The sequence below is a fragment of the Rana temporaria genome, chromosome 1 (genome assembly GCF_905171775.1).
Source record: "Rana temporaria chromosome 1, aRanTem1.1, whole genome shotgun sequence".
NCBI classification, from domain to species: Eukaryota; Metazoa; Chordata; class Amphibia; order Anura; family Ranidae; genus Rana; species Rana temporaria.
In genome coordinates this window covers 245,012,375-245,029,750 of record NC_053489.1, presented here as the reverse complement: position 1 = coordinate 245,029,750, position 17,376 = coordinate 245,012,375, and the positions used below count along the sequence as shown (strand labels likewise).

General features: G+C 45.5%; 1 protein-coding gene across 1 annotated transcript in view; it reads right to left on the bottom strand.

Moving 5' to 3' along the window:
- The window catches only part of SLC39A2 (solute carrier family 39 member 2), a 52,223-nt gene extending 35,904 nt beyond the window's left edge, over positions 1–16,319 (bottom strand). Inside the window, exons 1-2 of the mRNA XM_040352555.1 lie at positions 16,196–16,319; positions 15,950–16,042 (exon numbers count right to left, since the gene is read on the bottom strand). Of these exons, the coding sequence (XP_040208489.1) occupies positions 15,950–16,042; positions 16,196–16,304 (202 nt within the window). The 5' untranslated portion in view covers positions 16,305–16,319. The remainder of the gene's footprint in view (positions 1–15,949; positions 16,043–16,195) is intronic.
- Between the last annotated feature and the right edge of the window lie 1,057 nt (positions 16,320–17,376).

The window sequence follows — 17,376 nt, the reverse complement described above, 5'->3', positions numbered from 1 at the left end:
TAATTCTCCTCGACCCTCCAAATAAATATACTTTGATTTTTGAGACACAGGTGCTTTGCATTTCAAGATGTTAAAACATCAGCTTTATTTGCATTTTGGAGAATGAATCTTGTTTGCCTGTCACATTCACTCAATTTAATTTCTGTGATTTTGCTATTCAACAATGTTGGAAAACCAAGTTTGGGGCCAGTCAGCCATGTCCAGGTGTGTTGTTCCTGGAGTAACGTCACATTTTTGCTAAACAATGTCATATTACGCGTGTTTACTATTTCACAAAATTTGTTTAAGGTTGTTATTTGACATAAACACAATACAGTATCTACACGTGTTCAAAAGTAAAAGCAGGCCAAGGAGGCAGATGTGAAAAAATACATGTCAACACATTATTGCAGACATTCCCCCCCCCCTTAAATAATATGGACTTACTTTTACGCAGAATTTTGAGGATCTTCTTCATGTGATGTGGCTCCCTCAATTTTAAATCGGACCAACGCTTCCGTAGTTGCTCCTTTGACCTGGTGACACCAAACATTCTCCTCATTCTCCTTGCCACCTTGTCCATTATGTGTGACTTCCTACGGTTCGGTGTTTTGTAGGGCCCACATTCACCATCATAATCCTTCCTCCTCATGATGTAAACCAACTCCACCATTTCTTCGAACGCCATATTAGTGGCTTTATATCTTTTAGGCCTGGATCGGGACGGTCCAGCCTCTGTCCCTTCACTTGCGCCATGAGAGCTCCGTGCCCGCTCGTGTGACATCGCCATCTTTCCTTCCCACAGAGATTAGGGGCGTGGAAACGAGGAAATGTCCCGTCAGGGGCGGAGATGAGGGCGGGGATTATTGCATATGCGGAGTGTCGCGAATGCCAACAACGTATTGACGTAGGTTACGCGGAGAATATTCGCGCGATTCCAGAACCTACACAGTTAACGCCATATTTACTTTTTCAATTGATTAGGGGCATGGCAAAGGTGACGAGGGCGGCGTTTCATACATACGCGGAGTGGATAAAAGGCGCTTGACGTGATTACGTAGGTTACGTGTTAATTCAGCGAGCGGAAGAAACGAGGATTGTGAGAGAGGCAGGTAAGAAATTTAAACATGGGATCAGCAGCGGGCTCTAAAATGTAGAGCAATGGGATGGGGGTTTGGTCTGTTGGTTGCACAGTTTTATTAAGCTATTATGTCTCTTGGATACCAGAATGTGATTTTCATACCCAAATGCTTTTGTAGACATCACAAAATAGAGAGATCAAAAATGCTGTGACTCATTAGTAATTATGTAGGGTGTATTCAGATCAGGCCAAGTATTGTTCTGTGTTGGTTGGACAGAGGTCATTAGGAAGTTTCTTTCATGTAATCAATGCTGAGGGGCAGGATATCTACACATGCAATAGTGCCTTGATGAATGCTGTCATTTGTAAGAATTGTGTATGGTTGTAGATTTATATTATTTCCTGCAATGTAACCAAAGGGGCGGCATGTTAAAAAAAAATGTTAGCTAAAACCAACCAATGGGGCAGAGCTGGCCAGCATTTTCAAAACAAGAGACACTGTGTTTGTATTTCTATATAGGTACTACTTTTTTAACAACATATTCTATCAATGTAAATGCTGAGGCTTTTTTTAATAGTGTTTTTGGTTTCTTTTCATTTTTTCTATCTAGAATAAAAAAAATAAAAAAATAAATTCACAATGGATCTCCTGCAGAGCCAAGACATTATCCAGCATTTGCTGGATAAATTTCGGGAAATGCCCATCCTGTGGGATTCAAAGCAGGACCATTACCACAATAAGGACGTACGAGCGGCAGCACTTGAACAGCTAGCAGCATACATGAGGACATGGGTGCCAGAATGCAGTGCCAACATGGTGAAGGATAAACTTGCCAACCTCAGGGGCACATATAGGAGAGCGTACAAAGCTCACCAAAAGCAGCTAAGATCTGGAGCAGCAGCAAGACCACCAAAGGAACCCAAGCTGTGGTATTACAACCAGATGTCATTTTTGCGGGATCAACTGGAAGGCAGGCCATCAATGTCGAGTCTGAATCCCAACCTTTCCTCCACGCTACCTCCCAGCGGGACTTCCCCAGATCACCACAGCCCTGCAGAGTCGGATGAAGAGGGCCTGGCTGACAGAGAGGCAGATCTGCGCCTCTACGATGATGAGGTATAGTAGTTTCATAACTATTTATGTAATAATATTAATTATTGTTTGATTCTTGACTTGATATTGGTTAATAAAATACAAGCTGGGAAGTAAAAATCTAAAATCGTGGGCAAACAAATAGGTGTCAGGGATGACAACTGCAGGGGTCAGAGGGTGAGTCTGTTTTCAAGTTTAAATTCAAGGCAAAAAATAAGATTCAAGCATGAAAATGTGAGTGAGTATATTCCTAAATATATTACAACATGTCCCTTTTTTTTACACAGGAAGAAGAGACCAGCCAGGAGGTGGCAGATCCTCTCCTCACTGACAGCCAGGCCGAAGGGGTCAGTGGCAGCCAGGAGGAGGCCGGGCCCAGTGGCGTTCAGCAGCTCCCCAGGACAACCACCACCAGCCAGGCTCCTCCACTTTATATTAGGCCACCAGGCCGTAAGAAGAAATTGGGGGCAGTGGAGGAAGCCAGCCTGAAAATGATTCAGGAGGCGAGTGCCATCATGAGGGCCCCCCTCAACCCCACTGAGGCCTACAGTGCCTCCGTGGCACATGACCTGAATCAAGGCACGGAGGAGCAGAGGCAACTGGCAAAGGGCGTGATCAACCAGGCCCTTTGGTGGATGCAGAGGGAGCTGCTGACCCCAGACACTGGGCTATGTGACCCGGCCCGGCTTGCTGAACACCATTCTCCTGCTGCCACATCATCCCCACCTGCAAGGGCCCAGGGAAGACCCGCTGGAAGGCAGCCTGGAAGGAAGGTTGCAAGGAAGAGGAGACGTTGATGCCCTGCCTTCCATTTGATCCCCCACAAATGGCATCTTGTTTGGACTACCACAGCTTGGGTTCCTTTGGTTATGTGCTGCTGCTTCAGATTTTATTTTGTGTGCTTCCTGAGGTTGGCTAGTTTATCCTTCACCATGTTTGAAATGCAAGTTTGCATGTATGTTGCTAGCTGTTCAAGTGCTGCCATTCTGTTTTTGATCCTTTTTATAATTTGCTCAAATAAAAGCCTTTTTGTTGATTTGAAAAACGTGCCTATTGTTTGTAATACTGTGGGTATTATTTTAGGCATCAAACATTACAAATAAATAAAATGATTAATCTAAAATATTCACTAACTCATGTGGGGGGGGGGGGGGGTCATTTGGTGTGCCAACATGGTAGACAATTTAAACAACCTTCAACAAAATCATGTTAAATATACAAACAAAAGCTAAATCAAAACTATTTCCTATTAAAATATTCTAAATGGTGACATAACTATAAACACCTAAAGAAAGTGGGAAAGATAACCATTAAACATTAAAAGCAAAAAAATTTAAATGTGGAGGACCACTAAAAATATGATACGTCGGGCCAATAAAAGTTTGCAAAAATCTTACTACATCACAGCTAACAAATGTCACTTTTGAATATGGAACAACTCAGTTGAAATAACATGAGCTAAATAACTGATTAGTTATAGCAAGAGAAGAATGAAGAAAACGACGGCATCAAGCATTGGTTATTGTGTGTTTTGCTTCAGTGTTCTATTGCTAGAATTAATCTTTCTATTGACGAATGTGCCATATCCCAAAGAAACGTGAGTTTTACCTGAACGAGCGCTCCCGTGGCCTCATTTAGTCTGAGCATGCGCGGGGTTTTTGTACGTTGGTTTTGTGTACTCACCACCAAACATGTACGTTCGGACAGGATTTGAGCGGACGGTTTTAAAACAAGTTTGGAAATAAATGTCTGCTGAAAAACGGCCCGGCGGGCAAATGTACGGTGAAATTCTGTACGCTCGTAACTACACACGACCAAACATGTATGCTGAAACTGGTCCGCGGGCCAGTTTCAGCAAACATGTTTGGTCGTGAGTATGGGGCCTTAAGAAGTATCTTGAGTGCCAAGCTAGGGACCCAGCAGAGAGGCAGAGGATTCGCCTCCGCGGAATCCAGGACTAGTCCCAGGTATTCCAGTCTCTGAGATGGAACTAACACTGACTTCCGGATATTCAGAAGCCAGCCGAACTCATGGAGAGCCTGACACGTGATAGACACGTCCTCTTCTAATTCCGAGCCTGAAGAAGCTCGCAGGAGAAGGTCGTCCAGATATCCCATGATATCGATCCCCCGATGTCTCAGCAGGGCCAGTATTGGGGCAAGCACCTTGGTGAAAACCCATGGTGCCGATGCCAAGCCGGACGGGAGGGCCACAAATTGAAAAAGGTCCTCCCCGACCGCAAAGCGCAGAAAACTCTGGTGCTTTGTGCATATGGGAACATGTAGGTACGCGTCCACGAAGTCCAAGGACGCCAGGAAGTCCCCCTGATGGAGTGCTGCTATTACCGAGCGAATCGACTCAATCCTGAATTTTTGCACCTTGACAAAACAATTGAGGGCCTTGAGGTACAGGATTGGACGGTCCCCTTCCTTCTTGAGTACTACGAATAGATTGGAGTAAAACCCCTGAAACCATTCCAACGAGGGAACTGGTACAATCACTCCCCTGACCAGAAGATCATGGACAGCCCCTGACAGAGCCCATTGGCGAACCAGAGAAAGCTGGAGGCAGAAAGGAAAAAATCTGTTCGGTGGACAAGAGAGAAACATTATCTTGTACCCCGAGGAAACTACTTTGCAAACCCAACAGTCGAAGAGAATAGACCTCCACCGAGCCGTGAACTCGCAAAGCCGGCCCCCCACCCATGACACGGGCGGGGGCAGACCTTCATGCAAAAGCAGGTTTGTCCGCAGGCTTGAGGCTTGCAGAATCAGGGGCGCTTTAGCCCTGCAGCGGGCGCCTTAGCACCTTGCAAACTTTTTCCCGCCGCACGAAAAAGACGCTTAGGGGTAGCAAAAGAGGGCCCTTGCCTACGGCGAGGCTCCTAGCCCTTCCCAGACTGTGGGAGCAGTGTGCTCTTACCACCTGTGGCATCTTTAATGATGTCATCCAGGGATGCCCCAAAAAGCCGTTCACACTTAAAGGGTAAATCCACCAAGGCCTTCTTGGAGGATTGGTCCGCAGACCAGTATGTCAGCCACACAAGGCGGCGTAGTACCACCGCTTATGCTGAGGCTCTGGAAAGCAAGGGAAGCGTATCCAGGGCCGACTCACAGACAAATTCTAGACCCTGAACTGATTGTTCAGCCAGGCCCATGCAGGTCTCGAAAGCATCCTGCTTCATCAGTTTCTGCAGCAACAACTTTGCCCATACAGTCAGTGTCTGCGACACCAGAGACCCGGCCACAACAGGTCTCACAGCCGAACCCACAACTGTGAACATAGAGCGGGCCACAGCCTCCACCCTCCTATCAGTGGGGTCCGTAAAAGCGGGAGCCCCTTTCACAGTAAATGTGGTGGTTGTACTCAGTCTGGACACAGGAGTGTCCACTGATGGAGGAGAGACTCCTCAAAGGGATAAAGGACCGCAAATTTTTTAGGAATTTCTGTGGCGTGTCCAATCCATACATCAATTGCTCCAAACATGGAATACAGGGAAATACTCTAGCAGTGCTGGGCGGTTTTGCGGAACCCAAAAGGGACCGGCACATCCGGTGCCCCCGCCATCCTCAAGTTTATGAGTATCACCGCAGAAATAAGACAAATCCCCTATCATGTACTGACCCTGGGGCAGAGTCATCCTCACAGTCCGTGTGGGTTAAGCCTGCATCGTCTGACATGACAGACCAGATCTGTGTCAGAGATATCCCCAGAAGCAGGCTCAGGGAGGGGGCGCTTTTGTGCCCCCCTTATGGGCACTAGCTGCTTCACCGACATTGCCTCCAGATGCGGCAGGGGCATGGGGATTAAAGTATAATCCAGGCATAGCTAGGGCAGAAACAGGTCCATGTTGCCCCACCGCAGTGTACTGCAAGGCAGAACACCCCACTGGTCACCTCCCAACTGTAAAAATAGAAGGTGAAGCCTCCCAGGGACTCACCACCCCACCCGGTTGCAGAGAGAGCTAAAAACCTGGTGTGCTCTGATGTGCTTGCTGTGCTGCGTCTGTCACCTCCGAGAAGATTTGCGGCGCTTTGCAGCGCTAAAACTGACAGAAGAGGCCAAGACATTTCCAAGATGACCGCCGTCTGAGGTAAAATCACCAGCAGGCTACAGGAAAATGGCTGCCGAGCTATGTAAACCGCTACCACGGCAAAATGGCGGCTGTGGTGCAGTTTAAATTCCACAGTGATGCACCAAACACCTCACACTACACAGCAGCATACAGCAGCACCCCCCAGAGTAAAAAAACACAGCCCCCGCTATACACAAAGGCCCCAGTTGTGAAAAAGAGACCCCAGAAGGCCCCCCCTCACAGCCGCTACCCAAAATGGGGAAGGAGGGAGAGGAAATAAGGGAGAGAGGAAAGCAGGGTGAACCCTCAGTCGACCTCCCAGGGAAAAATTCCAGCCATACCACCTTATCTGAGCAAGGGGCCATACTTACCCGTCCTGCGACCACGGGCTGGAGGTATCCCAGACAGAACCAACGTCCACTAACGGCATGGCTGTCGGCCAGACACACTGTGACAAAGCCATAGAGACCGGTCATATGTGTGCCCTGGAACAAGAAGTTCCCCAGCCGCCCCTGGAGCAATGGGGCCTGTCGTGGACGACCCAGAGCTGAGCTGAGGGCCGGCACACGCTCGATGGCCGAACATGGGGGGACTACAAGAGTCAAGACCCAGCCTGTCACCCAGTCGGCTGTTGATAGAAGAATCACAGGATTCAAAAATGCAGGAACAAAACAATAAAAAGCAAAAAAAAAAAAAATCGCAAAAAAATCTCCAGTACAGGACTCTAAAGGGCCTGTCCTCTCCTGTCGTTAGGCAGAGAAAAACTGAGGCTGCTAGAGCAGGGTGTGGGTTATACCCGGGGAACTACGCCCCCTGGGAGGAGCTGCACTGAGGAAAGTGTTGTTAACACTTAAAGTGCTTTTTTTCTGCCCAACTCTCCTGGAAGGAAGCGGATATAACCCTAAGGTCAAAGGCTGCTGTGTCCGTCCATGAACGGAAGAGAAAAAAACTGTTTTGCATTCAAGAAGATACTGGCACCCAATGATTCTAACTACTTTGCACCCACTATGCCTCACAACCCACCATATACAGAAGGATGTTGGCTATCTCTGGCCCTGGATATTTCTTATTAGACCGAAGGAGGCCGGGGACCTTGCTACAATTGGATGATCGAATTAAACAGAGCTTTACTACATTTACTAAGCTCTGGGGGGGGAAAAAGAGTGCAACTGCACAGTAAATTAATCCCGTTATGTATTTATTTTGGCCCAAATTATATTTAGTGAAGAACAGATGTTTATAGTAACAATTATAGGTATCAGCTAGTGTAAAACGAAGGGGGACTTTGCTAAGCAAAACACATATTGGCTTTGGAAAGTCAAACAAAGGGCAAACTTTTACTTAAGATTCTGAAGGGCCAACAACCAGTTTTTTATCTGAAGATTTAAAGCTGAATATTCTGGCTTACAATGGCTTAAGTCTCCAGGTGCATAAAGCGTCCTGGACTTATCTCTTTAAATTACATTTTTACTGAGCACTGGGAGTACAGCTATGACTATGCTCCTGGCGTTTCAGCACTGGACCTTCGTGTCTCAGGTTTTGCAGTTGCAGGGTCATGTGTAGCCACTCCGCCCAGCCCTCCTCTCCTCTTGCACAATCACAAAGAGCTTTGTATTATGTGAACCCTTTATTTTGAGCACAGCCTTTTGGGAATGGATAGCAGAGGGGCTGTAAGCAGAACGCACCTTGTTGGACCCCCAGTAAGCCAGCTTTAAGCAAAGGAAAACAAATGATATCAAGGTAAGCAGTAGTATTAGTGAACCAAGAATGGTGAGGAATTTTTACAATATAAACAAAAAGGAAGGAAAGTGTAGCCGGCTGTTCTCTACAGGACAATACAGAACAAGAGTACACTTTGAAGCTAAAGTGACAGTAAAGATCAACAGGATAAAAATCAGACAGATGGATTATTCAAAGGGACCTGGTAATACTGTAAATTCATAAGATGGCAATTAATTCTAGAAAAGCACTGGTAATTGAAAACCATGGGAGAGTCTATTGATACTGTTTGGAATTTCCAGCACGCCATCCCACACGTGTCAATACAGTTAAAACAGGTGTTATGAATGTCTGACTGCCACCACTGTGAGACTTACTGAATAGGCCATACAAGAATCTGCAAACTCATGGCACAATGTCAGCAACAGTCAATATTAATATCATTCTAGGCAAACACAGGTGTGATACTGATAGACTCAGAGGCAGGTCTGGGGTCCTAGAACAATCCAGTCATTGCAAAAGAAAAAAAAAAATAGGCCACGTAGACATTTAGTTGATTATGGGAACAGGAACAGGGGTAGGGGAAATGTTTCAATGGGAAATACATATTTCGGTGACAGCTGTCTAAATGGGGATTTGCCTTACTTTAGAGAGATTCGCTGTTTATACTGTACAGGAATTAAAGGAAAATCTTCCCAATGCTATTTTAACCACTAATGAACCCTGAGATCACGTGGAAGTTCAGTTGGTGGGTCGCCAGTATGGTTTGGAATGGACCCTAGTAGGTGAATGATGCTCCATTAAGACTTTAGTACATATGGGTTTAACAGTCATGTACCTTAACTTTCAATGACTTGTTAACCACATGCCGACCAGCCGCCGTCGTTTTACGGTGGCAGGTCGGCTCCCCTGCGCGAGAGCACGTAATATAACGTCGGCTCTCGCGCAGGCCACTATTTTTATAGTAATTCAATGCATTTTTATAGCACTGATCGCTATAAAAATGCCAATGGTCCCAAAAAATGTGTCAAAAGTGTCCGCCATAATGTCGCAGTACCGAAAAAAAACGCTGATCGCCGCCATTACTAGTAAAAAAAAATATTAATAAAAATGACATAAAAAATACCCCCTATTTTGTAAACGCTATAACTTTTGCGCAAACCAATCAATAAACGCTTATTGCGATTTTTTTTAAGGAAAAATATGTAGAAGAATACGCATCGGCCTAAACTGAGGAAAACATTTTTTTTTTATATATTGTTGGGGGATATTTATTATAGCAAAAAGTAAAAAATATTATTTTTTTTCAAAATTGTTCGCTCTATTTTTGTTTATAGCGCAAAAACTAAAAACCGCAGAGGTGATCAAATACCACCAAAAGAAAGCTCTATTTGTGGGGAGAAAAGGACGCCAATTTTGTTTGGGAGCCACGTCGCACGACCACGCAATTGTCAGTTAAAGCGACGCAGTGCCGAATCGCAAAAAGTGCTCTGGTCTTTGACCAGCAATATGGTCCGGGGGTTAAGTGGCTAATGTACGACTATTTGCAGGGTAAATGCTGATATTGTATTTGTAAACATTTTATATAAAAATCATTAGAAACGAAAATCTTCCCAATGTAACACAAGTGGTTTTATCTATTGCCTACTGAATATATAAAAAAAAAAAAAAAATGTGTACACTTGAATAATTTTCTCACACGTGCATAACTTAGATGGAAAGCCTTTTTTTAATCTTTTCCGTGCAGTTCATCGTTAACAAAGTATTCAACAAGAGATGTTCCACCCTCCTTCTTTGGAATCTTGAATCCCTCCTGCATAGCCTAACCCAGCACCTCCTGCAGTTCGTGAGATACACCGTTTCGGTCAGCACCCAGTATTTAGGTTTGCAGTCTGGTGGAATGCCCATAGCTCAAACACACATGCCTTTTCCTGCAGCCTAAGCTGCACAGGACAGTGAATGAATAGGAAGTGCTCTGTGGTAAGTGGCTTTGGGTTCATTCACAAACTGAAGCATAGTAAGCACAGTTTACTATGCTTCGGTTTTAAATGAACAGTGTGTGGGTGTGTTCATTTAGAAAAGGAAGGGGTCGGTAAATTACATATTTACTAGCTCCCTCCCCTGCTATCCATCCTGAAACATTTCCCACAGCAGCTGGAAGATCTGACTCCAGCCAGTGGCGATGGCATTTTCAGCCAGCCACAAAGGCTAAAGAAAACCAGGCCCAGAAGAACAAGAAGCCTTGGGGTTCAAAAGCTAACAAGCAAGACCCCAAAGCCTCTTTATGAAGAGGCGTGGAGGGGGGGGGCGACTTTGGCAGTTTTCAGAGGCATGGCAGACCGAGATCCAGGACAAGTGGCTAGTTTCCGCAGTATCCCTAGGGTACAAGCTGGAATTTCGGGAGATCCCACCTTACCGGTTCCGAAGTTCAAGGCTCCCCAAAGATCCATTGAAAAGAAAGTCTTTCTTCAAGGGATTGGATCACTTGATGTCCCAAGGGGTAATCATGAAATACCCCTAAAAGAACAAGGTTTAGGTTTTTACTCAAACTTCTTTGTGGTTCCAAAACCAAATGGAGACGTCAGACCCATCCTGGATCTAAGATCTCTGAATCGGTTTCTGAACATTTGCCATTTCTGAATATAAACCATTTGATCAGTGGTCGCCACCCTACAAGGCAGAGAATTCTTGGCGTCTATAGACATCAAAGACGCATATTTACATGTGCCTATCCATCCCGCTCACCAAAGGTTCCTAAGGTTTGCAGTAGAACATCACCACTTCCGATTTGTGGCTCTGCCCTTTGGTTTGGAAACCGCGCCCGAGTATTTACAAAGGTTCTGGCCCCTCTGTTGGCAAGACTAAGGGCACGGGGCATAGCAGTGTTGGCCTACCTAGATGATCTACTCGTGATAGATCAGTCTCTGGCAGGATTAGATAACGCAGTGCTCAATACCGTGAAATACTTAGAGCATTTAGGATGGATCATAAACTTACAGAAATCCTTTCTGCAAGCCCAAAGAAGGGAAGGATACTTGAGCATGATCATAGACACAGCCCAAAGCAGGGTATTCCTGCCAGAGCCAAAGATCAAGTCTTTAAGAGAATTGATCCACAAGGTCAGGGCGAAGAAAGGACCATCAATTCGCCTCTGTATGAGGCTATTAGGGAAGATGGTGGCCTCCTTCGAGGCTGTTCCCTATGCCCAGTTTCATTCGAAACTACTGCAAAGCAATATTCTAGCTGCCTGGAACAGGAAAAGCCAAGCTCTGGATTTACCCATGTGCCTATCTCCACAGGTGCGCCAAAGCTTTAGTTTAGCTTATATCAATCACCAAGGAGGCACCTGGAGTCGGGATGCCCAGAAGGAGGTGAATCAGATTTTCACATGGGCAGAAAAACATGTTCCTCGTCTTTCTGCAATATTCGTTCCAGGGGTAGAGAACTGGCAAGTGGACTATCTAAGTCGCCAGCGACTGTCTCCAGGAAAGTGGTCTCTCAACCCCGATGTCTTTCAGGCAATATTTCAGAAATGGGGGACCCCGGATGTAGACCTATTAGCTTCCAGGCTCAACAGGAAGTTGGACAACTTTGTGTCCAGGATGAGAGATCCGTTGGCCTACGGAACGGATGCTCTGATAATTCTTTGGAATCAGTTCTCACCGATCTATGCATTTCCTCCAATCGCTCTCTTACAAAGGCTACTTTGCAGGATTAAGGAGGGAATTCCAGTAATCCTTGTGGCCCAAAATTGGCCCTAATCACACAGCACGCAGCCTCACTTGCCTCAGCCACAGTCTGCTACCTACGTGCCCCAGAGCAGCTGACAGACAGCCCAGGCTGGTAGGACAGACCGCGTCTGCGGCCTAAACACACGCCTCCCCCCTTCCTCCTCCCGCAGGTCCACCAGACGCCGTTGGCACCAGAGTGCAGAGTGCAGCCCGAACCAGGAGCCGGCCTTAAGAGGGAGGTGAACGCCCCCCCACGAAAGTCCGCGGCTGCCGCCAGGAAAGGCCACGGCAGGCCGACCGGCCAGCGATCACTCTACCCCCGCAAATCCAGCTCCCCCAGGCATCCCCAGACATCCCCCGGCTCTAAGCAGGTTAGGTGGAGCCCCCACCCGAGCCGCCAGCCCGCCACCCCCAGTGGGAAAGTCCGCGGCTTGGGCCTACTACCGCTGCGGCGGCCATCTTGGTACACCCAAACTACCCAATCCTGCAGCCACCACTACAAAATATACCACCACCACAAAATACGAAGTTCAGTGACCAGCAAGGCCCCCAGCAGGGACTCCCCCGCACGCAGGTCACCCTCATCAGCCCAGTAAGCGTTTTTTCTCTCCTCACTCTTCACCGCCGCACCTACTGCACATCCACCAGAGGATAACCAACTGCACCACATCGAACAAACAGTCGTGACGTCCCACCACAAACAGGCAAGAACCCAGGCCCATTCGAAATTCGAAAAGCACCGAAAAAACATACGCTAAAATAAACTTTAAAAATAACTGCTTCATAAGCAGAGGAACACACCGAATCAGTAGCCCCCATTAAAGATCGCAATAGCTCAACAGTAATCGGAAACCCGAGTATCACTAGAAAAAGTACACTTCCGATAACCTTTCAACGCTTGTTGTATAGAAAAAAACTAGAACAAGCAGGTAAATTACGCCATCTACAAAAAAATAAATAAAAAAAAAACCCTGCCAAAATGTTATTAATATGAGAATAAGAATATTCAGAACCCATCAAGAATTCCAAAAAGGAGAGAACCAGACGTTCAGTATAATCAGCAGGATGATGACCTGTAGAAACCAGAAACGAGTACCAGCTTTTCCACGCGGCATTATAGTTCGCCCGTGTGGAAGGAGTAAAAGAATTCTTCACAGCATCTTGAACTCTCACTAGATGATTGACAAGGCACGGAAGACCAAGATGATCCGCATCCGGTACCAATGTCCTGAAACGTTCCTGCTGGAATCGAGACAACGAATCAGCCACATCGTTAAAATTACCTGGAACATACTTAGATTTAATCCAAATATTGTAAAACAGACATTTAAAACCAATATGGCGTAGAACAGCAAGCACTGGCAGAGATCTGGAAGACAGACAATTAATAGCGAAGACCACACCTTTATTATCTAAATGAAAAAGCAATCTAGAATAGCGAAAATTGTCACCCCACAATTCCAGTGCAACCAAAATGGGAAATATTTCTAGAAAGACAATATTTGAAGTCAAACCTTTTTCAAACTAATCGGTAGGCCAAGCAGAAGCTGACCAATGTCCATCCCAAAAAACACCATAACCGCAAAGCCCCGAAGCATCAGTGAAAAGGGAGAGTGCAGAAGCATCACAAAACCGAGATTGCCAAAAACAAAAGCCATTAAAAGATTCTAAAAAACAATCCCACACTCTCAAACCGGAAGAAATACGCACAAAATGTCGAGGGTCTTTCAGTCCTGCTAAAGCTTTATTTAAACGTTTCGAAAAAACTCTCCCCAACGTTATTACCCTAGTAGCAAAAGCCAACAAACCCAATAAAGCTTGCAACCTATGCAGAGTTACCTTTTTTTTGCTTATAATGAAGGAAACTAAAAAACGCATACGACAAACCTTATCAGGAGGCAAACTGAATTCCATTCCTTCCGTATCAATAGTGATACCAAGGAATTCCAACGAGGTGGTAGGCCAGACAGATTTCTCCTCCGCCAGAGGCACTCCAAATCATCCTAAACACTGTAAATAAATACAAACATTCAGTAGTTGAAGCACCGATAAAAAGAAAATCGTCTAGGTAGTACACCAAAATTCGGAGAACCCGATACAAGGGAAACTGTCCATTCCAAAAAAGACGAAAAAGCCTCAAAATAACAACATGAAACAGCACATCCCAGAGGGAGGCAACGATCTAAATAAAAATTACCCTCAAAATAAAACCCAAGGGAATCAAATGCAGATCGGTGAATGGGCAATAAACAAAACGCTGATTTAATGTCTGCTTTAGCTAAAAAAGCTGAGCAACCGACTGAACTAACCAAAGAAATAGCATCATCAAAGGAACTGTAGGAAACCGTACAAACACCTGGGTCAATATCATCATTCAAAGAGGAGGCAGCAGGAAAGGACAAATGATGAATCATCCTAAAACTCAGAGAATCCTTTTTTGGAATAATACCCAACCGAGATATCCTAAAATTTTAAATCGGGGTAGAAGTAAAAGGACCTGCAACCCTGCCAGCAAGCACTTCCTTTTCAATTACCTTAAACCTGTTAACAGAGGGCAAATTATCAACAATAGAACAACCTACCCCAGAAAAAGATGGTAAAAAAAAACAAAACATAAAACCTTCAATTAATAAGTCCGCTTCCTGCCGCCGAGGCCAAATGCGGAGATACGGCAACATTTCTAACAGCATCACCGGAGTTGCCGCTTTTACGAAATCTTTTGCTGGAGGCTGAGCATTCAAAGCCATTTTTCTGAAGCATCTAGCAGCCGGGTGTACACCCGAGCAATTAGAGCATTAATGCTTAAAGCGGCATGTCTGAGGCCATTTACATTGTCCTTCGTTAAAACTAAAACAAAGACCTTTGCGAAAGGCCCAGATTGAACCAAAGGCGATCTAATGATCGGTCTCTGAGGTAAAAGTAAATTGAGCAACAACCCGACATCCTTTGAACCCCATTGTAAAGACCCATGAACTGCCAGTTTTTGACGAAAAGATTCGTCATAGGTAAACCCATGGACAAACCTGGGAAATTTTTGTATGCCTCCAAAATAATTTCAACGTGATGAAACATTTTATAACAAACTTCCGGGTGCTTTTCAGCCATAACACTAGCATAAATACAAAATGCCTGTAACCAATTATTGAAAGAGCGAGGCACAACTTTATACTTATCATCAATGGGGTGGATTCAGTAAGCAATTGCGTCTGCGTATCCATAGTTACGCAGCGCAATTGCTTAGTTGCGCCGGCGTAACGACTTTTCTGTATTCAGAAAGCTCGTTACGCCGACTGCAGCCTAAGATATGACTGGCATAAGGCTCTTGTGCCGTCGTATCGTAGGCTGCATTCTTACGATGGCCGCTAGGTGGCGTTCCCGTAGTGGTCAGCGTAGAGTATGAAAATTGCATACTCACGCCGATTCACAACCGTACGCGCGCACTGCGTACGCATTTTACGTCGTTTGCGTTTGTCGGGTTCCGCGTAAGGCTGCTCCTGCTATTAGCAGGGGCAGCCAATGCTAAGTATACCCGTCGTTCCCGCGTTGCGATGTTTGAAAATTACGTTGTTTGCGTAAGTAATTCGTGAATGGCGCTGGACGCCATTTACGTTCACGTTAAAGAAAATGACGTCCTTGCGACGTCATTTGCCGCAATGCACATCGGGAAAGTTTCCCGACGGAGCATGCGCACTACGTTCGGCGCGAGAACGCGCCTAATTTAAATGATCCACGCCCCCTACGGGATCATTTAAGTTACACGTGCTTACGCCGGCCATTTTTACGGAGCACCCACGCAAATTACGGAGCTACTGCTTCGTGAATGAAGCGCAGGTAATTTACGGAGGCGCAGCGTTAAAACGGTACGCTGCGCCTCCGTAAGAGTGCGCAGCCCTACCTGAATCTAGGCCAATATTTTTATCCTGTTCTCTTTTGAGAGATCTGTCATCAGCAGCTGATAAAAGTGACAATATATCTATATAATCACCTTTCCATATTCTAGATTTAATATTGGCAGACAAATGAAATACCAATGGGGACAATTCACATGACATTACTTCCCTGAAACAATTTTCTGGCACAGAAGAAATTCCTGGAGCACTTATACCTCTGTCCAATCGCAGGTGCAGACTGAGTAGAGTGCTGACCAGACCAAGCATTAGAAACACTAACTGCAGTCAATAAAGAACTAGACATAAATTGTTGCAATTGCTCAGACAGCAGAGAGAAGTTAGTAATTAAAGTAGGCAAAGCAGCAGTATTTAGAGACTTACCTCCCAAACTTTGTAAATTAGCTGCATCATTTGTCACCACAGGAATAGGATTGCAAACAGGCGTTGAAACAGTTAAAGGTGGATCAGCCTGACCTGCATGAGAGAAAGCATTAGAAACAGCAGGAAGTACAGAATGAGCAGGGAAAGGATTGCCAGCATCAGCGCATAACACATCACAAAAACTGCTTAGAATCTGAGCATTATTTCTAGCAACATTCTGGGAAGGAGCTTTTCTACCACCCTTACCCTTCTTAGTTATTTTAGCAGGCGGAGATGGAGAAAATCTATTACGTCCCTTCTGTGTCCTCTTCTCCAGAGTCCTGCCCATCCTCAACGATGGCACCAGCACCTGCATCACTGCTGTCAATCACGGCTTGAGAGGAGGGGGCTGATGACGCAGTACACACTGCCTCCCGAACAACCATAGGAGGAGCAATCTGTCCATCACTCGATTCCATACGAGGAGGAATGAACCCTGGGACTGGACATTAGCAGGAAGGGACAGTGAATCAGCGCACTCCAGCATCCACTTCCAGGGCAGCCAAAGATGGTGGAGACAGAGAGAGACACCGCTGAATCCATTTCTCCCCTCCTGGCGCTGCGGCCCGCTCCATTAGCTGACGCAGCTGAAATTCCATCCTAGAGCAGAGCTGACGAGGGGACATGTCTTGATAGATGTCACCGCTGCTCTGCTACTGTTTTCAGGCGTCCACTCATATATTTAGGCTCTCCAACTTTCAACTGACAAAAGGGCTCGTGCTATATGTGAGTAACCAATCACTGCTACTTTCCAGAAAAATCCTTCTTTTTTTTTTTATTATATAAACTTTAATCCTACCTATATTCTCTCTCATTCCTATATTGATGGGAAACTAATTGTTTCCCCTCTCCCATTACTGTCAGAAACTCGCCTCAGAGACCAGGCTTTTCAAATAGAGGACCTATTCCAGAAATGTTCAGAACTTTTGGATAGGGGACTGGCTGAAACAGCATCAAAAATAACTGGGGACCTGAAAACCGATTTCCAAAATTTAGGAGCAAGGATAGACACAATAGATCATAAACTGGAAGAAACAGTGTCCGTTTCTAACCAACCATTCCAAACATTTATCTACAGTCCAGGAACAACTTGATTATGCCATCTCCAGAATTGAACTAGAGAACAGGTCCTGCAGGTACAATATTAGAATCAGAGGGTTACCTGAAACTGTTTGAGATGTCTCCTCAGCAGTCCAGGAACTAATCAAAACAATGCTACCTAATGTTCCACAACACCGCCTTGAACTAGACAGGGCCCACAGAGCCCTTGGACCCCCCAGAAAAGATGGAAAACACAGAAACATTATTGCCAAACCACATTATTATTCTGTAAAGGAAGGGGTCCTTTGAAAACGTCATGTATGACGAAACATGTCAGGGCGGAGCCA